Source organism: Lolium rigidum, chromosome 5 (genome assembly GCF_022539505.1).
Source record: "Lolium rigidum isolate FL_2022 chromosome 5, APGP_CSIRO_Lrig_0.1, whole genome shotgun sequence".
Classification (NCBI taxonomy): Eukaryota; Viridiplantae; Streptophyta; class Magnoliopsida; order Poales; family Poaceae; genus Lolium; species Lolium rigidum.
In genome coordinates, this window is record NC_061512.1 from 113,232,787 (window position 1) to 113,252,896 (window position 20,110).

The 20,110-nt window shown below is 49.9% G+C and overlaps 1 protein-coding gene and 1 non-coding gene across 2 annotated transcripts; both read right to left on the reverse strand.

The window, feature by feature from the left end:
* Positions 1-3,735: 3,735 nt before the first annotated feature.
* LOC124653968 (CEN-like protein 2) lies at positions 3,736-5,084 on the reverse strand. Its single transcript, XM_047193015.1, has 4 exons — positions 4,818-5,084; positions 4,661-4,722; positions 4,443-4,483; positions 3,736-4,360 (listed from the first exon to the last, which is right to left on the reverse strand). Exons 1-4 carry the CDS (start codon positions 5,016-5,018, stop codon positions 4,143-4,145), a joined length of 522 nt encoding a protein of 173 aa, XP_047048971.1. The 5' UTR covers positions 5,019-5,084; the 3' UTR covers positions 3,736-4,142.
* A 13,668-nt stretch (positions 5,085-18,752) lies between these two features.
* TRNAN-GUU lies at positions 18,753-18,826 on the reverse strand. Its single transcript has one exon. It is a non-coding gene; the product is annotated as a tRNA-Asn (tRNA).
* Between the last annotated feature and the right edge of the window lie 1,284 nt (positions 18,827-20,110).

Here is a 20,110-nt window from a genome sequence, read left to right on the forward strand (position 1 = left end):
CTAGTTGCAAACTAGTGCACCCGATCATGCCAGGGCCCCGCGATCGAAAGAAGGCCGGCATGGGAAGCATGCTCGGCTCCGGCGAGGCGAAGAAGCTCGATCCAGAGAACACGGAATCCATCGTCTCATCCTCCTGCGGCTGCTCGTCGTTGATCTCCGGTTCTTCCTGCTCGCTCGTCCGGCTCTCGGCGTCGGACTCTGCTGCACGAGTCTTCTTGTGGATGTCCCAGCTAGGTCCCAGCGATCGCTGGAGGAGGCGCGGCTTGGGGGGCGCTTGTTGCTGTCCCACTTGTCGCACAAGGAAGCACGGCCAGGTATCCCGCTGCTTCCCCGGCTCGACGAAGACGAAGAGGACGTGCTGCTGCTGCTCCTCCCGAACTTCTTGTTGATGTCCCAGCGCTCGACGGAGGACGCGCGCCCTGGACTTGAGCTGCCACACGACGAAGAAGACGGGCTGCCAGGTTTCTTGTGCGCGTCCCACCTCTCGACTGAATCGGCACGGCCAGGCTTGGGCTTGCCGGCGGCGAAGGAAGACGGCAGGATGATGAGGCACGGTGCAATCGTGCTCCTCGGCGGGGTCGGGAGCAGACCCGGGAGAAGCGCTGCGGCGGCCTTGGCCATTGCTCGCTCGACCGACGCCATCGATGATCTTCTCGATTACAGATCACAACCACAGGCGTGCTCGGAAGAGAGAGATTTGCTGGCCGGCCGTGGAACGCAACTGAGAGATGGATGATCTGATGGGGTGTGTGGGATCGAATTGGGTGAGTATTTATTGAGCTTCCATCTCCTCAGTAGTGAGCGTTGGAGTCGAACTCGGTTTGACAACGTCGGTGAGTTCTATCCCACGCACGCAGGAGTCGGACTTGAGCTGCCGCCTGCCGCAGCTCCGAGCTGGGTTCCATTTCGGATTGGTAATCACCCCAGCGTCGAGGAAGACGAGGGGAGAAAGAAATGTGCGTTCGATGCTGGGCCGAATGGAAGGTGGGCCAGGAGGCATTAAGGTAATGCTTGGGCTTCGGCCCATAGAAAACAGATGGGATTGTCTCGGTCTCGGTCCGTTGTCGGCCACTAGTCTTGCGGCGGAGCCACCGCGGGGACCTCGCCCGCCGCGGAATCTCAGCTTATGCCTCAAATCCCGGCCGCCGGCTGCAGGATCGCCATATTGTAGCCTGAGTTGCCTTCTCGTCCCGCGATCGCTCCGGCCGACACGAGGGCGCGATGGTGAGACTGGTGAGGATTCGCTCGGCACTCCTCTCTGGTCGGATTGTAGCAGTCTCGAAATTTCCTGTCATCGCGCATTCGCTCTCTCGCTTCGGTTGCGGCGCTTGCCCCTATTCGAAGTGCACGTGTGATGCTCTTATGCTTTCTGTTGGGTGCTCTAGAGAAATTTGGAATATTTCAAAGTTTACAACTGTGGTGCTGCAGATGTTTCTCTGATGGGAATTCCGCAAGGTCTAGATAGAGAGAATGTTGGATCCGGCATATAAAAGGAATTTATGCTTCCAGGTGTCGCCTGGATTGTAGGTTAGGGGAGGTGGGATGGGAAATGATTAGTGGGTTTAGTCTAAGCCATTTTCTGGTTTGGGGGATAGAAATAGGGGCACTAGCTAGAGATATGCACAGAGAAAGAGTTCAGGAAGAGCAAAAGACACACTGTAGTTGAGGAACAGTTATGGCTGCACATATGCGTAGCCGCTCATTACTCGTGCACTAGCACCGAAAAGAACGAATACGACAAAGGGCAAAGTGATAGAATAGGGCCTGTGGGATCCAAATAGTTATATTTCCGAGCAACCTATCTGCGTAAATCTCCTTGTAGCCTTTGCACATCATGATGATCGCCCGCTAGCATATAACAGAACATATCATAATTGAAAAGTGCATGTTCTGATCATTGGGACTGAACATGTTGGACATCTAAAATTATCAGTTGATGATGAAGGTGTGTAGAGTAGTTTTATTTTTATCTGCAATACTTGCTGCCATGGATGCAGTGGATAAAGCCTGGGCAGTCCTGGTTGGTTAAATCAGTAGTTAACTTGCCTTGTTTGTTTTCTAATGGGAACTTTTTTAAAATATTTAGTTGAATGTGACAATTTATCCCATGAAATGACTTGTGTGTACCTTCTTTAACCTTGCACGGTCCATCATTTTTAACTAAATGTTGAGCTTCTTCCTTTCCTTCTTATGTGAAAGTGGTTGTAGATGTTTATCATTAGCTTGCAGTCTTTGTGATGGTCAATGAAACAACTGCCCTTAAATCATGTCATGTGTTGATTGAAGGTAAGGCACTATAGTAGCAAAACATGGTTTGCAAGTTGAGAAAACTCTGAGAGATTGACCAAATGTATCATATGACTCACTGCCATCTTTAAATACTAAGAAGTAAGAACAAATGCCATGCAATATTCAAGTACCATTGATGATAGGGCGATATTTGCATCTCACCTAGTAGTTTTAGCTACTCCCTCTGTCCCGAAAAGGATGTTGCAGATTTGTCTAAGTTCGGATGTATCTAGACACTATTTAGTCCCAAGGAATGGGGCAAAGGAAAAAAACAGAGGAAGTTTTCCTTTGGTCTCAGTTTCAAATGAAAAAACTTGCAGGATTTTGACAATCCACTTGGACCCTTTTTTAGCACACGAAGTAAGATACCAATGTCTTTAGTGGCGTAATTCATAACATCCTAATTATACCATTTCGTGTGGTTTGACTTTTGTTTGACTATGTTTAGTGAGATTCATGTGTTTTAGCTATTCCTATGATGTTCATTCTTACTTAATTACTATGCTTTTATAATCCTGTGAACCAAAGACAGATCCATACAAATATTCATTATTTTCACTAACAAATACATACAAAATGTAATGGTCAACGATGCATGTTGGAGACTGTTAATGTCTAAACTATCATCTATTTACGGACAGATGGAGTAGTAAAGAAAGCTGATATTGTAAGAGCCATTTTTATTTTAAACCTAGAAATTGTTCGCATTAGCGAGTGCAGAACATGCATAACACTTGTTTGGTGGGCCCAACTATAGAGGTTTCGAAGTAATTTGACTTTAGAATCATGAGAACCAGACTCTCTTCTTTAGATATTTGTTCTACATATTAGTCTATATGTTCATATGTCAACCATACTAGCAGTTATATTGCGTATTTACTATGCATATAATAGTTGTGTGTGACTTTTGTTTCTGTAACTGCAAGTTTATTCATTTCAAGCAAATGATCCATGCTCCTCCATTTGAAGTCTAAAATTTGACTCCAGAAAATGTCAAAATGAAGATGTAAATACAAATTAGCCCTGAACCGTGTGACGAGCCTATTTAGGCCGAACTAGGCGGGGCAATGTTTGCTTGTCATATTGTTTATGGTGTCAACGTCTGTCGTAGTCCAATCTCCCAACAGCATGCTGAGCACAGCACAAGAGTGTAGATTTTGAGATCATACTGTAATGGCATCCGATTACTTACTGTGCTGCAAAACCTTAACGTGTCCAGGGTACTAACATAATATTAAAGGATACGGAACATAGGGGTGTGTTTACAGCCAAATCTGAATATATTGTTAATATGAAGTGTGGATCAATGTGCATGAAATGGATATTTTCTGATTTTGTGTAAGGACATGTTGAAGTCAAAATAGGTGGAAAACCCACTACGTATAGCATTTAGTGGGCAATCATCTGGATATTCTGGATATCTCCATTTTATATTAATATCTCATACATTATAGTGGCAGTGGAATACAGTAGACAGCATGTCAGAAAAGGTGCATCAAACATCGAGCCGGCAAGGGCCATACAGTAGATAAACTTTTTTTTGCCAGTTTGGGTTGTCTACCCAACCTTCCTTCTAGTGGTAACTGCTTACACACAACGTGGAACCATAAACATGGACCTGCTAATGTACTGGCTTATGTTAACATGGTTGCTGATCTCATTGCTTACAATATAATCTAATACAATCACCAAAATGCACTTGATTTATTTGTAGATCCCTGAGCAAAAACTGTAGTAAAGAAGCAATGGTCCACGAGGAAGTAATGTAGAAGAGGAGCATTGACTTCAGAAAGAAGGTGCAAAACTCCAAAGGCCTTTATTTGGCACAACTGGGATAACCAAGAACTTGATTTTCAGCGCCTCCTGGCAGCAGTCTCTCTCTGACAATTGAAGTAAACAGCAGCCACAGGGAGGCCAAGATCATTATCCACAGCAAACTGGCGGGTGTTGAAATGATCCCTGAAGGAAGGCACAGATACAGTCTGCCTTCGCTTCTGCTTGAAGAGCACAAAAATGAACCTGTGGATTCCAATGTTGGGCTTTGGGCTCTCATAGCTTATGACCTCCCCCCCTGCAATTGAAAAGGAGAATGGTTATTCATTCAAAATGCAGAACATAGAATATACCAATTCAAATCTCAGAGAAGGACCTACCAAATGAAGCATCTGTTGTCCCGGGTATATTACTGACAATCCTGTGTAAGTGCAAAAGGTATTGGTAAATGACTCTCATTGGAAGTGCTGGTAAAATAGTCTCTCTGTCTATATGTGCAAGAAGAAGATGTACTGATATCTTCCTTAGCAACATATACTAATATATTTAGGTGCTTAGTAGCCACCCAGCAGAAAAAACTGTGCATGAGAAAGGTTACCAGTGAAGATGCTCCCGTAGATATGGATCACTTGGTCCTGGCACATCTGGGTCCGTCATAACCTGAAATATGAATAATTATGGCCACTGCGAAAGAGAAAACAAGCATTCAATACTTGAAGTTGAATATGGAGTTCCAAGAGTCGAGTGCATTCTACCAATGTGAATAAGGATCTCAAGTCACCCCCCTGAACCTCTACTCTTGGTTTAGATACAACTGCTGATGGGTAGAGCTCATGGCCATTGAAGACCAGCTTGTTTGAGTTATAGGTTGCCACCATCTTCACACATGGGTTAAATGGATCGAGAACTTCTCCAATGACACGCCCAACAATAAGAGGCTCCACAGACCTAGACATGGTTGGAGAGGCAAGTATTTCTATATTGCACGGTGAATGCTCTATCTGGTTGTAGCAAATCTTTGAAGTGGCTTGGGCTGCTTACTGGGCATTGCTAGAGTACGACGAGCCTCTACTTATAGAGGCAAGAAGCCTGCTCCGAGTGTATTCTCAAAAGAGAATGTGAGACATGAGTAGTATGTGTGTTCTTTTTTGGTTGGGTATGCGTGGAAAGAACTGAAAAGGCCACAGAAAGGATCTAATAACTTTTTCCGAGACAGCCAACCAAGGGTCTTTTCTTTTCTATCAGTTGCACAGTGTTGGAGTTTGGAGTAATACTTCATGCATCTTCTTCTAAGTTCTAGGGGCGAAGACTTTTTTCACCAGAAACATGAGATACTAACTACGATAATACGATAATACCAATTGTTTGATTTTCATTGTTAGTATATCTCTATTCTGTTTTTATTTTAGTTATTGATGGTTAAAAAATACTGATTTTTTTACTTGATTAAATGGAAACCTTTTCAAGTTGATGGTTTCCCACCTTATAGTCCTCAAAAAAGGTATTGTAGATCACTAGCTACATGTTATTTCTTTAGGAAACATAGCACACCTTCATGCAAGTGGGTCTCTGAAGATTATGTTGCTGAACTATCTTAATATTGGTTAGGACAAACGACAAAGTGCTGGTCCTCCTATCCTAGTTTATGCATGACAATGTGCAGATTTCTATCCTTAGTTTTGTATAATTATTTCTGCATTCTACCAGAGGTTAATCGGATGAGCAGTCCGAAATTACAGAACAATGCGTTTTCATGCTAAAATACTTCATGTCTAAAAAGATCTAGATGTAATTGTTCGCAGCAAGTTAGGAAGTATGCCCTTGTGGAGCAAATGAAAAAAGAAAGGGAATAAAACACTTTGGAGTGATGCTTTCCTAAACTATCAATTCGTTTTTGCATTACTTGATTTGATGTTTGCTTGCAGAAATTTAAGGTCTGGCTTTCTGATATTCTTATCCTCTTGTTTTCTAACTATTATTTATGTGTTATCTAGTGGACAGAAACATGCGGCACTGTCCACGTGGAAGCCTCTTCACCCTCGAATGTTCGTCTTTATAGCGTTGTTGGTTTAGGCAAGCCTCATTTGACCGATTCTTTTTCTGTTAAGGAAAAGGGAAGTTGTTGTTGAGTTCAATTGCTCTAGAATTAGAATCTTTCCTAAAACTGCGATACCCAAGTGCATTACCATTATTATCTGTTTATTCTCTTCTTTGTAGTACTATGGGAACACACCATGGAAGAGAATAAAGGAATGGAATACAGTGCCACCACCACTTAATTGTCTAGGGTGCTGTCTAGTCCTGAAATGTCATTTCAGCGATAAAATTATCACAGCTTCATCTCGATTAAAACAATAAATAATACATTTCTTCGTTTCCAGAAGTAGTGGAGCCAATTACAGCTTTATGCATTACTATGTTCTGGTCTAGCGCAATCATGCCTGCTTGACATTTGTGCAGCTAGAAGTAGTGGAGTGAAGTACAGCTTGTGACATTTTTCTGCTCCATTCTGATGCCATTATAGTTGCTTGACACCTAGCTGTAGTGGAATCTAGTAGCTATTCCAACCAATGGTAGCCAGTGTGTCTCCATGAAATCCGATCTGTTTTTTTTTTTAAAGTTTAGTATTTTGGTTACTTTTTCCATTTCCAATAATTCCACTTATTGATTCTTTACGAAATTATTTATTTTAAAAGAAAATTACAACAAAATGGGTCCATGAGTTGATAGATACATCTCGTCTGTTCAGACTTTTTCATAAATTTTTGGCAGTGCTACAGTGTGTTGCTAGCACAGTAGCGCCACAGACTGGTAGCACTAGAACTTTTCTTAGCAATGCACACCAATTTGCACGCAAAATAAAACCAATACTTAGCACCTATCACAAGTTTTTCATAGCCTTTTTTTTTAACAGGGGAACATCATAGCCTGCTCACAGAACTTCAGCTTACCAGCGCTATATCCATCAAGAAGTCCTCTCTTGTTTCATTCTGTCAAACCAAGTTCATTCATATGCCCGAGACGCATATGAAAAAGATTAGCAGCATCACAATCAGATAATTCATTTGAAACAACAGGGGCGGCATTACCTTTTTTGTTTGGTATGCTGACTAGGACAGTGTATGGATGCATTGGAAAAGGACAGCAGCACCAGCAGCAGCAGCTTGGACAAGTTGCGATTGAAGCTTTGTGGAGTCCAAGTCGGTGAAGAGAATATAGCCTAAGAGGTAAGTAAATGGAAGGAGCAGTCCTTGGCTGAACAATAGGAGGAGAATTAAGATAATCCAAGAAAATAAGGGGAAACTAAATTAGGAAGTTCTATAGTATTATTCTTTGGCGAGGAAAGACAATTATAGCAGGAGAAGTTTAACAAAGGAGTGTAATTGTGTTATAAAAAAAAAGGTCAGGGACTTAAGCATCATAAGAATGCACTCTGTAAGGTACAATGACACGTGCATCTTCTACTGAATCAGTGAAGAAGTGTCTTCTATTTGCTATCTCGCAACCCTCTAGCCATCTCATCCAAATCCATGCATATCTTACCTTTCTACTCCAGCCCTAATTTTCTTCATGATACCATCTGGCCCTGTTGTCAAGTATACTTGCAATCTCACCTGTAGATGAGATAGCAGTTTATCTCAGCAATAGCATCCCCCTTCATTAGTGAGTTTTTTATATCCCTTTGACACAGTAACTACTTTTGGCTTCCGTGCAGATGGCGATGTTTTCTGTTTGCTGTCATAACCGTTACCCGACACCTTTGGATCGCTTCAGCGAAAAGGAGCCGCCCACCAATCTTGAGTCCGGAGAGTGGTAAGTAACACATGAATGCACACTGGTGGGAAGATCATTGTGGGCCAATTGTTGAGGAGGCAATGAGATACTCCGATGATGACAGTGAGACTACAGCGGGTGGATATGATGTTCCACAGAATCTCCATGGGTCTATGTGTCACCTGCTGATTGAGTACGAGTCAGCACCCCAGCACACAAGATGTCACTACCGCCTGGGTTGACAACAGCCTGTGGATTGTGTTTTGTTCATGGATGAGGTGGTCAATAGCCAAAAGTCATGAAAATGTAATTTTTTGCCGCACTTGACGGTAAACCAATGGTTAATTGCATGCTAATGTATACTCTTCTAAGTAATCTTCATATGTCAACCTGCAATTGCCGACACAACGAGAGGCTCTTCACCCAGGTTCAGAACATATATATGTCCATCTTTCTTCAGATAATCAGTCAGCTGGTGTGCAGTGGTTAACGAACTGAACTTGTCGAAGCTAATTTTCTGAACCAGTTCATGGCACCATGTATGTTGTGCTCCAGTATAAATGCATATCCTCCCCGGTTTCAGTGGCAGTTCTGGCTGAGTTTTATGAGACACATTATTTTGACTGTTCCGTCTGTGATAAAGAAACTTTGTGTTCTTGAACGTACTTGAGCCATGAAAACAATGCGAAGTTTCCTCTGGTCCAGTTTCCCTAGGATTACTTTTCAGCAAGTTTCGCAGGCACCCCTCTCAAGTCCATGCAAATCAGAGCTGGAAAAGGCCCAGTTTTTTTTTCCTGAATTGCTCCTGTTCACAAGGAATCTCCTCCAGTTGGCAGTAGTTAGTTTCGAAAGATGCTTCGCAGTACCCACTTGCACTACTTGCAACTGTGCAACCGAAGAACTCAGCCATGCTGTCATCCAGTACGCGGTAACTATGCTGATCATGTGGTTCTGAAGTTCTGTTATCAGCAGCTGGCACTCCTCTGATCTTACCACTGTTTTACGTCCACTGAACTGAGCAGGGACCAACAACTTGTTACCGAACTCATTGCTGCCAGGGAATACCTAAAATTGCCAGGGGTAACTAGCTATCCAGTTGAGCACCCAAAAAAAACTAGTTCCTTAATGCAACCTCCATTTCATATTAACTGTCATAAATTTTTCTAGATTTGCATGTTATCTACACACTAATACATGTCCTGATGCATGTGTATCTTGAGAAATCTGTGACGTTTAATATGGAATGGAGGGAGTCATGGTACTAAGATCCGGAAAGTTGTCGTTTTGTGACGGCGAAACTCACAAAACGGGTTTGTTAGTAAATAGTGGTCTTTCTAATAAGGGTATTTTGGCTACTAGTACTAATGTTCGAGAGTAAAGTTATTTTGTCAAAAAAAATTGAGGGATATCAAGGTTTGAGTTTGCTAATTGACAAGTGCACCATAGCAACAGCCTTTGTGGTGTGTAAGTAGCATGTATGTGTCTTTGTAGACGCGCTGGCGTGTAGAGCATACACATTTGCTAAGAAAAAATAGCACATAATATGTTGAAAAGGCACTAGGAGTTAAACGAAACCATATGCTCCTGGTTTGCAGGCTCTTTTATCAGATATTCTGAATCTAAATCATGCTCTGTGCGAAATAACCAGAGCAACCTCACAGCATCGATCTTCAGGTTAGACCAGGGGTTATCTCTGCTGCTATTCACGTGTGCCTTGCCTCTTCGATCCACCAACCGCTTCGTTGCTGCACACCACACTGTCCAGCCGCGTCGCACGCGTACACCTCTCTATCTACAGCGGGACCAACAAATCTTTTTTATCTGTTCACATCCGCAGAACTGAAGTAGACTGCTGTAATGTTTCCTCATTCATCTTAGTATATTTTCATGTAAATCTAGCGCCTCCTTGTATTTCTCATTGTCACTATTGCAATCCATTCAGTCAGGTCAAACAAGTGTAGCAAAACTTATGGTAACTCCTGTTAGAACTTATATGGGATTTGGGTCCATTTAACTTTTAGATCATGGCAAATCGCAGGGGTACGACTAGCAAGAGGGCAACGTTCAGCAAGGTTTCAATCGCGAGGGGAAAACAAAGCGCGCATTGGATGCTCCATGTTTCGGGCTGAAAACCAGATGCGAACATTCGGGATTTTAGAGCATCTCCAGTCGCGTCCCCCCAAATCGTCCCTCCAAACGGCGCCGGATCGAGCGTTTGGGGGACGTGTTTTGTTCGTGTCGCATTTACGGGAGGTCGCTCCTTAGTCGCGTCCTCCAAAAAAAAATTGGAAATTTAAATCTTGAGCCAAGATTCGATTAAATTCATCCAAACTTGCTATATATTACATAGATTCGAACGAGATTCGATTAAATTTAAACTAAACCTAATCTAGAAGTACTTGCATCGGCCGGAGGCATCGTAGTACTGGTGAAAGTTGTACATGTCGTCGGTGATGACCTCCTGCTTGACGCGCTCGTCGGGCTCGTCCTTCACCAGGTCGTTTGGTCCTGCCTCACCTCGTCGGTGAGGTCCACGAGCGGCTTGCCGGTGTCGCGGATGGACATGGCGATCGCCGTGTCGAGGTCGCCCCTCCAGGCGTCCTTGTCGTTCAGCGACGCCAAGCACGCCGCTCGCAGCCCTGGGCAGTCCTCGGAGTCGTCGCTGCTGGTGATGAGTCGCTGATGCCGCTCGTACTCCGCCAGCAGCGCCGCCTTCGCCGCTTCCTCGTCGTTCTACTCCTCCTTCACCTCCGGCTTCGGGATGAGGAGGGCGCCGCCGCCGCATCTTTGCTGCTGCCGGCTGCCGCTGCCGCCGCGCCTCGGATTGATGGGCGTCGCCGGCTCCTCCTTCACCACGCGCTTGGGGACGGTGTAGGGCGCGGAGCGGTGCGACGAGGATGGCGTCGATCGGGCCAGTCCTGACGACGAATAGTTGGAGGAGGACGAGTACGTCCTCCTTGGCTACCCGCGCGCTGCGGGAGACGGTGGCGGTGAGGATGGCGCCTCCAACCTTGGAGCGCCGATGTGGATGCCGTCGATGACGTTCTGCAGGGTGCGCCTCGGAACGCCCCAGAACAGGAGGCGCCCGTCCCTGTTCCAGCTGTTCGGTCCGCCGACGAGGCCGGTGGTGCTGTGCATCTCCATGTCGTATTGCGCCTGGAAGTAGGCGATCCACCAGGAGTCGTTGCCGGTGGCCACCCAGCGGATCGGCCCGCTCCTCGGCGTCGAGTGCAGACCGCCGGGCCCTGATGGCATCCCTCCCGCGCTCCGTGCCCAGCGACGGCGGCGCCGGGATGCCTATGCCGTTGACGACCATCTTCTAGCCGCCGCTGCTTGGCAGGCGCATGTCCGGCGGGACGGGATATCCCATGCGGTACAGCGCCCACGCCTCCTTCACGGTGAGGCTGTCGCGGCCGAAGCCGTTCGCCGCGGCGATTTTGCGGGAGGACGACGACATTGGTTGGAGCGGCGAAGAGAAGATCTGGGAGCGGCGAGGAGAAGATTTGGGAGCAGCGAGAGATTGGGATGAACCGTAGGGCCTCTTAATGTACAGCGGCAGCGGGTCATTGGACGCAATAACGCCGGCGCGAACGGCCACGCGGCCATGCACGACGAGACGCGTCCCTGCGTCACCTGGGAAAACTGGGATTTCATTAACGTCGCTTGACCAAAGGTAGGCGACGGGGTTTTAGGCTTCTGAGCCGCCGACGCGTCGGTCCCGCCACGTCTCACCTCGCTTTTCGTTATGTCTGGCGTGCCCGGGCCGTCCCCTGTGAGGCGGGAACGGGCTCGGCGCGCCGGACACCGTATCGAGCCGCACCGGACAAAAAACGGATTTGGGGGACGCGGCTGTGAACTTTTTTTGTCCAATGCGCCCCAAATTCCTTTGGGGACGCGACTGGAGATGCTCTTACTGTACTTGTACTATACACTGAAAATTTGTACAAGTACACTGAAGACATAATGTAAGTGCCCTTACAATGAAATCGAAGAAAAAATTGTTGGATGTAGATGGGCTGTAGTCCTATAAGGCAGTCCATGTAGCCTACAATTTCTGAAATCTCAAGGCTCATCACGTTTGCAGCTTGGGAACAGTCTTGGGGGACAAAGTTTAGTCCCACATTGTTAGTTGGGAGTGAGTTGGAGTGGTATATAAGGGCTGCTCTTCTAGTACTTCCAAGTGAGTGAGAATAGAAGGATCCTTCGCGCACTCCTCCTCCTCCGCCCGCCCCGCCTAGGCACGCACGCACATCACGTCACGTTTCATGACTCGAGTTCGAGTTCGAGACACACTCAAGGAAGCCTAAATTTTTTGCTTGGTGCACCAACTGAGTTGGGTACGTGTCGACCGTGCATGTGCTGCTCGCCGCGTGTCCCTGGCTTCCTACACGTGGGAACACGGTCGGTTCGGCTCTCCTCCCAAGCTATACCAGGAGACATAACACATCTGGAGTCTCTACCTCTTAGAACTCTCTAGTTTGCCTCTCTCATGAAAAGTTCCTTTCGATGCGCTACTCTCTAGTCTTCCCCATCCCGGCGACTGCGTGCACAGCCGTCCGGAAGAGCAGGCCTCCGAAATCTCGTCCGTTGAGATCCTACACTGGGAGGCGGGCGATGCGGTTTTTGGGGAGCGTCTCGGCGCGACTGCTTGCTGCTGCTCATGCTCTTCTTCACCGGTTCGACTGTTTCCTCGACAAATCCGACTACACCATGGGCGACATCAATGATTCCTATGGTGGTGTTGCTGGTGCGACCTTCCCGGTTGTGATGTACGTGCTTTTCCTCTCCTACCTTGCACTGCTACTTGTTTCATGTTCAGATCTGATGCACGTGCGTGATTAAGTATGCTTGTGCATCTATAATGTTGTTTTCGGTAATTAAAGTTGCACGAAAATTGTCTAATAATCTAACAAAAATACATTGAAAACTGGAGTAAAACCTTTCAGTTTTAGAAGTACATAAAATAAGTTCATCGAACCCCATTAACATATAATTAATTTTGAAGATCTCGATGTGGGAAATGCAGCGGTTCAAAAAATATTCTAATTTGATTTTTTTGGTTTTAGAAAACAAAATGAAAACTGGCTCATGTGTCTCCACCCGCAAAACCTGCGAATTCCCATGGTTCTTCGCCGGCCTACCTCTCTAATCAGGCCACATGTTGCGACGAGAGCACCCACACATCATCCACTTGTAAGGACAAACGGTATAATAAAATCTGGAGTACAATACAAAGTGCAAGTACACTGAAAATCGGAGTATAAGAGCATCTCCAGCCGCGTCCCCCAAACCGTCCCCCAAACCGCGCCGGATTGAGCGTTTGGGGGACGTGTTTTGCTCGTGCCGCGTTTGGGGGACGTCGCTCCCCAGCCGCGTCCCCCAAACGCCGCCCCCAAATGAATATTTGTGCAGGAAAATAAAGGTTTTCATTCAATTTTGATTATATATTACAAAGTTTGAATGAAAACGGCTAGATTTCATCTAAACCTAGGCTGCGACCGCCGGCGGCGCGTTCGACGGCCCCGCCCGTCGTCGCCTCCCCTACGCCGCAGCTCCTCCTGCGCGCGCCTCCTCTCCTTGCGTTCGGCGGTGGCCGGACGGTGCCGCTCCCGCCGATAGTCCTCCTCCGCCCTCCCTCTGCGGGCCGGCGGGAGGGAGAGCTCGACGGCGCGACGAATCCGCGCCTCTTCGCGGGCACGGGCGTCGTCCTGGAGCTTCTTCTCCGACTCGAAGGACTCGACGAGGGCGCGTTGGCTGAACGGCCGTCTCGTCCGGGTGCGGGCGTCGTCGTCGGACCGGTCGAACTCGTCGTCGTCGTCGTCGTCCTCCACCTCGGTCTCCTCCGCCTCGGCCTCCTCCTCCATTGGCGCCTCCTCCTCCACATGCGGTTGGCGCCTCCATCATCGCCGCCGCATGCGCGTCGGCCGCCGCCAACTGCTCCCGCCCGCCTCCCCCATAGCGCCGTAGGCGCCGACTCCCGCCGTCGACGCTCCTCCGCCGTCGCCTGCTGCTGGAGCTCGATCGACTCACGCCGCCGGCGCTCGGTCGAGTCACGCCGTTCGCGGAACAGCGCCTTCCGCTCATCGCGGCGGCGCCGGCGCTCGTCGGCCCATCGGCTGCTCCATCTCCTCCCGGTACCGGCGCCGTCGCGCCTCTTGTCCCGTCGAGGCGTCGAACGCCGCAACGGTGTCGCACTGCTGCTCCTGCCACGGCTGCTGCCGCCGCGGCCTCCTCGGCTGCGGAGGCGAGGGCGGAGAACGCCGCTAGATCCGCCGCCTCGCTGCGCCTCACGCCGGCTGGCGGGCCTCCTCCTCGAGTGCCTCCTCGAGTGCCGCACGCCGCTGCCGGCTCGTCAATGGAGGAGACGGCGGTGGAGGAAGTGGCCATCGCCGGGGCGGTTCGCCATTGCCCACCGGTGATGGAGGAGACGGCTGTGGAGCGACGAGGGCTGTGTTTGTTACCGGCGGGGTGTGGTGGCTACCATTGATGAGCCGGGAGACCTTTTATAGACGCCGGCGTCGGGAAGAAAGCGCGGGAACGGACGAGAAGAGGCGGGAAGATCGCGCGGGAACGGGCGGTGGCGTGCGAACGCCGGCGACGCGTGGAGGCCGCGCAGCACCGACGAGACGTCTCGCCTGCCCCTCCGTCGCCATTAAGGCAAAGATGCCGCCGTGTGTCACTGCGCGCGAATAACTTCCGTCGCGAGGTAGGCGGCGGTTAGGTTAAAATTAGCTGTGCCGCTGACGCGTCGGCCCCGCCACTCCCCGCCTCGCTTTTCGTTGTGTCCGGCGTCCCCGGAGCGTCCCCTGTGGGACGGGGACGGGCTCGGGACGCCGGACACCGTATCGGGGCGCGCCGGACAAAAAAGGGCTTTGGGGGACGCGGCTGGAACGCTTTTTTTGTCCGGCGCGCCCCAAATCGCTTTGGGGGACGGTTTGGGGGACGCGACTGGAGATGCTCTAATCGTACTAATTTTGAAAGTACAAAATAAAAGTTCATCAAAACCTAGACTTGAAAAGCATGACACGCGGGAACGCAGCGGTGAAAATGGTTCATCATTTGGATGAACAGTTCTAAAGATATTTGATTTTGAATCTTGAGAATACATACTCATATAACCTCCCCACATCGCTCGTGGGAGGAGAAATCCCACCAAAATTATACCATTGCGACACTTGTCGATCACGCCATGCTTCACATGTCGCAACTAGAGATTAAAAAACCCTTTTAAAGGTCGTTTTTTTTTCTAGAGATTACATGATTGTTACTCGATTGCGTGACATGAGCAAATGTTTAGTCTCCGATGAAAACTTAAGCGGAGTTAACACACACTTCTAAGAGCATGTCTAGGGCCCCTCATATTTCTGCCCCGTATCCCGCCGTTTTTTCGCCCCGTATCGAAAAGTTGCTAACGGAAGAGCCATTCCGTCTAGCAGACCCCGTATTTCGCCCCGTATTTTCAAAAATAAAAATCCCGGGAAGTTCAATTTCATTGATCATACTACGGATCATACATACGGATCAACGATTCTACATCCAGAATGCGCGATCCTACTCGGAGAGGTCGACTAGGTACGAGTCCGCCTCCGCCTCCGCCTCCCGCAACTCCGCCTCCTTCGCGGCGGCGATGGCCGCCGCCACCTCTTCCTCCTCCGCCCTCTTCCTCTTGGCGTCGTCCTTGAGGAACTGTCGTAGCTCCTTCAACAAGTCGGGGGCCTCCTCCTCATCGCCGGCGAGCGGAGCTCCTCCAGCGCTGGTGCTCCCGCTGCTCCAAGCCTCCTTCGCCCAGCGGCGGCGCTCCCAGTCGGCGCGCCACTCGTCGAACTTGGGCCCGCGCATCGGCTTCATCGGCGAATCCTCGTTGTACCAGCGCCCGCCCGCCGCGAAGTCAACGAGCTTCGGCGGGACGTACGCGGCGCCGGCGTACCTGCAGGCCAAACGCCGGCTCCCGGCGGCGGATCTCTTGCATTGGCGCCGCCACGCATCCTCCACGTTGTCCGGCGAGCGGGATCGCTTCGATCCGCTCGCCGGCGAGCGGCTGCTGCGGCGGCGGGCGTCCATGCCGGATCCGGGGTGGAATGCGGCGCGGGGGAGCGACTAATTGCTCGCCGGAGCAGGAGGAGGAGGCGGCGGCGCACGGCGGAGCTAGGGTTGCGAGTGAGGGGTTAACCCCTCACTCGCACCTGCGCCCAATATAAGTACGGGCGACGGGGCCGATTTCCTGGGCCCCGTATTCCGCCGAAACGGGCCGGCCCGAATACGGGGCCTGCTAGACGCCCAAAATCGCGCCTGCCCCGTATCCCGCCGGAATTTTACGGGGTGGGCGAGTTATACGGGGCCTGTTAGACATGCTCTAAGTCTCTCTCCCTTACTTAGAGCATCTCCAACAGACGCGCTAAAACCCCCGCGCGGCAAAAAAACCGCCGTTTTGCCGCACGCGGTCGCTGCCGCGCTGCTCCAGCGGACGCGGGAAAACGGCGCGCGCGCTAAAAGTTTTACCGCCCGCGCGCTTTCGCGCTATCCCGCATGGGAAATCTGCCGCGTGCGCTACCGCGCGCGCCATAAAGAGGACACGCGCGAAGCGGCCAACTGCCACTCCTCCCACGCGTCTTCCTCCCGCGCCCTCTCTCTCCCCGCCGCTCTCCCTCCCGCGCCGCTCCGCCTCCGGCCGTTCCTCGTCGACGCGAAGATGCCGCCGCGCCGCCGCTCATCCTCCGGCTACCGCGGCGTCCGCGCGCGGCCGAGCGGCCGCTTCGACGCCGAGATTCGCTCCGGCGAGGAGCGGATCCGGCTCGGCACCTACGACACCGCGCATGAGGCGGCGCGAGCCTACGACGCCGTCGCGTGGCGCCTCGGTCGCCCCCGCCGGCAGATGAATTTCGACGACGTTTGGACGCGCGAGCAGGCGGAGATGCTCGCGCCGCCATCGCCACTCATCACGACCGAGCAGCGGCGCCGCGCCCGCGACCTCGAGCGGCGCCGCGCGTGGCGGAGCAGGGATGAGCGCAACCGCCTTGAGTGGGCGCGCGCGTTCCCGGAGGGACGTCGCCGCCACGGAGGCCTTCTACGCGCAGAAGGAGGGGGACAAGGCGGCGATGGCGGCGATGAAGAAGGCGAGTCGCGAGAAGCGCCGCGCCGAGTCCGCGGCGAGAAAGAAGGCGAGGGCCGACGCGGCGGCGAGGAGGAAGGAGGAAAGGCAAAACGCCGCAGGGCCGTCGACCGTCGTCCTTTCGTCCTCCTCCGAGTTCCAGTACACGACGACGTCGACGCCAGTGTCGGACACGACACTGAGCAGCTCCGACTTCGACTGGGAGTCCGACGACGGCGAGGAGTAGTTTATTTATTAGTATTTTCGTTAAAATGTTGTATTGTATCGCGCACTTTTAAAATATATTCGTATTTTCGATCAAATTTCATAGTTTGTTTGATGAATTTTCAAAAAAAACGGTCCGATTTAGCAGTTTGTGACGCGTGCGCGCTGCAAAATAGCGCCTCTGGCGGAGGTGCGTTTTTCGCACACCAACGCGCGCTGCAAAATACAGCCTCCGCCGGGGGCAAATTCGCTATGCCGCGCGCGAGCGGTATACAGCGCGCCCAATCGCCGGTATAGCGCGCGAGATTTTACAGCGCCTGTTGGAGATGCTCTTAGGGCATGAGAAGGTACACGCGCCCTCCCTCGCCTGCCCTCATTGCTTCCACACATGGTGTTTCGTGCGTGGCATTAAAGGCGCCCGCTCCCCCATGTTAGTCCCTAGGTGACATTGTGGGCGAAGCACCGAGCCGTCAAGACCCCTCCCCTAGCCTCCTCATGAACTGGCAAGGGTAAGAGCAACTCTAGCTGATACTGCAAAGGAAAACGTGAAATCGTAAAATTACTGTTGTTTAGCTGTTTTGTGGAGAGAAAAATATCCCAAACAATTTCTACACGAGAACACGTCAGTTTTACCCAATTTTACGCACCACGGGGAAAATGGCGCAATCGATGCTACCTACACACAAACAAATTGTTACAAGATTTTTGAAATGATATTAAGAGTGTGGCATTTTGTAGCTCGAGCTACATAGAGCCTGTTTTTTCATAAATTCAAAAATGACATTTCATGGTTTCAAAAAAATATGAACAAAGATTCTTGAGATAGATAATGAAAAAAAAATACGAAAGACTAGGTATTTTGGGCCGTGCAAAATTCACAAATCTGTGGATCTGAATGAATGAACAGATTTTGAAACCTCCAAAATTTGTTAGAGTTTGTCTTTTTTTAAGCCTCGAATATAATGTATTTCATCCTGATATTTTGCCCAATAGTAGAGTACATCATTGCCTACACCGAGAATTTTTTTTCAGAATTTTTTGAAACTTCAAAATGTTGAATTCGAATTTTGGAAAAAAAATAGAGAGAGAACCATGTAGCCCGGGCTACATTTGGACTTTCCAATGATATTAATCCCTATGTAGCGTGAGAAGTAAGTTGCACAATGTACGTAAGTACGAAGACGAAAAACATAAAGCTGATAATGTATTTCATCCAGATATTTTGCCCAATAATAGAGTAAGTAATAATTGCCTACACCGAGAATTTTTTTTCAGAATTTTTTGAAACTTCAAAATATTGAATTCGAATTTTGGAAAAAAATAGAGAGAGAACCAGATATTAATCCCAACGTAGCGTGAGAAGGAAGTTGCACAATGTACGAAGACGAAAAACATAAAGCCGATAATGTATTTCATCCTGATATTTTGCCCAATAATAGAGTAAGTAATAATTGCCTACACCGAGAATTTTTTTTCAGAATTTTTTGAAACTTCAAAATATTGAATTCGAATTTTGGAAAAAAATAGAGAGAGAACCAGATATTAATCCCAACGTAGCGTGAGAAGGAAGTTGCACAATGTACGAAGACGAAAAACTAAAAACCGCTAGAAGGAGGGCTCGAACCTCCGACCTTGTGGTTAACAGCCACACGCTCTAGCCAACTGAGCTATTCCAGCTGCACGTCTTATATTTCCCTATTTTGATTTAGAAATATAGGTAAAAAGATCGAGCCCATGTGACCATGTATCTAGCTAGATGAAATCACAACCTAGCTGCATGTTGCGGGAAACTTGGACTCGTGTCGATCGACCCTTCACCACAATACCTCCAACTCCAAGTACGTGAGGCGTGATACCTTGGAAGGTATGCTTGACAGGATGTACATGTCCACATATAACAAAGAAGGTGTTGCGCCGTTGCGCGACTTGGTGCAGACTCCAGAGGTAGTTAGGATTGTTAGATGTATATATATGTATATTATAGTTTTTTCATTGTTAGGGGGCTTCCTGCATGTTTGCACTTGTACATGTATTATATATTGTGGCTTTTGGCCCCTGGTAATACAACAAGCATATTGCCCTAACATGCTATCAGAGCTTTAGGTTTGCTCCTCCTCCATTGCAGCCGCCGCCCGCCCGGGCATCTTGCCGCCGCGACCCGGCCGCAGCCGCTGCCTCTACGTCGCCGTCGTCCGTCCCGGCTCGTCGCCGCTGCGTCCGACCGCCTCGTCTCTCCCGTCCGCCTCCCTCCCGCCGGCTTCTCCCCCGACCGTCACCCGATTCGGCTGCTCCTCCACCTGTCGGCCGCCTCCTCCACCCGCGGCCGCCGCCCAATTCGGCACCTGGCCGCCGCCCGACTCGCCCCCCGGCCGCCGCCTGATTCGCCGTCCCGCACCGGCTTGGCGTCATCCCGTCCGGCCCGCCGTCGCCCCCGCTCGGCCCATTGTCGCCCTGCTGCCCGCCTGCTGCCAACTGGTCGCCCGCCCCGGCCGATTTTGCCCCGGCCGCTTCCTGGCCGTCTGCCTCCAGTCGTCACGCGCGTGGTCTGTGTTCTCCCGTGCGTGATTTGATCTGATCTGAAAAAAAAACAGAGAGAGATATGTCTTCCTCGTCGGGCTATGTTGCGATTCCTCGCTGCCCGGTGATCTTTGATGGCGCGAATTACCCTGATTTCGCTGCCTTCATGCGCGTCCACATGCGCGGTCTTTGTCTTTGGGGTGTGCTTTCTGGCGAGGTCTCCTGTCCTCCGCGTCCCGTTGCTCCTACGGTGCCTGTTGCACCGAAGCCCATTGCCCTTGCCCCTGGTGCTACTCAGGCGGACAAGGATGCAGCCACGAGTGCTGATGATACTGCTCTGGCTGATTATGACCGGAAGGTCCAGGACCACTCTACTGCCCTTGCGACTTACCGGCTGGATCTGACTGACTACTCTTAGTGGATAGATGATGATGCTCGTGTTGA

What these genes read in the sequence shown, in the direction of transcription:
- LOC124653968 (XM_047193015.1), bottom strand. Translation starts at nt 5,018, where the DNA reads ATGTCTAGGTCTGTGGAGCCTCTTATTGTTGGGCGTGTCATTGGAGAA. An exon ending in TGAGATCCTTATTCACATTG is followed by an intron (nt 4,723 to 4,817) that starts GTAGAATGCACT and finishes TTCATATTTCAG; the next exon opens with GTTATGACGGACCCAGATGT. An exon ending in GACAACAGATGCTTCATTTG is followed by an intron (nt 4,361 to 4,442) that starts GTAGGTCCTTCT and finishes TTTCAATTGCAG; the next exon opens with GGGGGGAGGTCATAAGCTAT.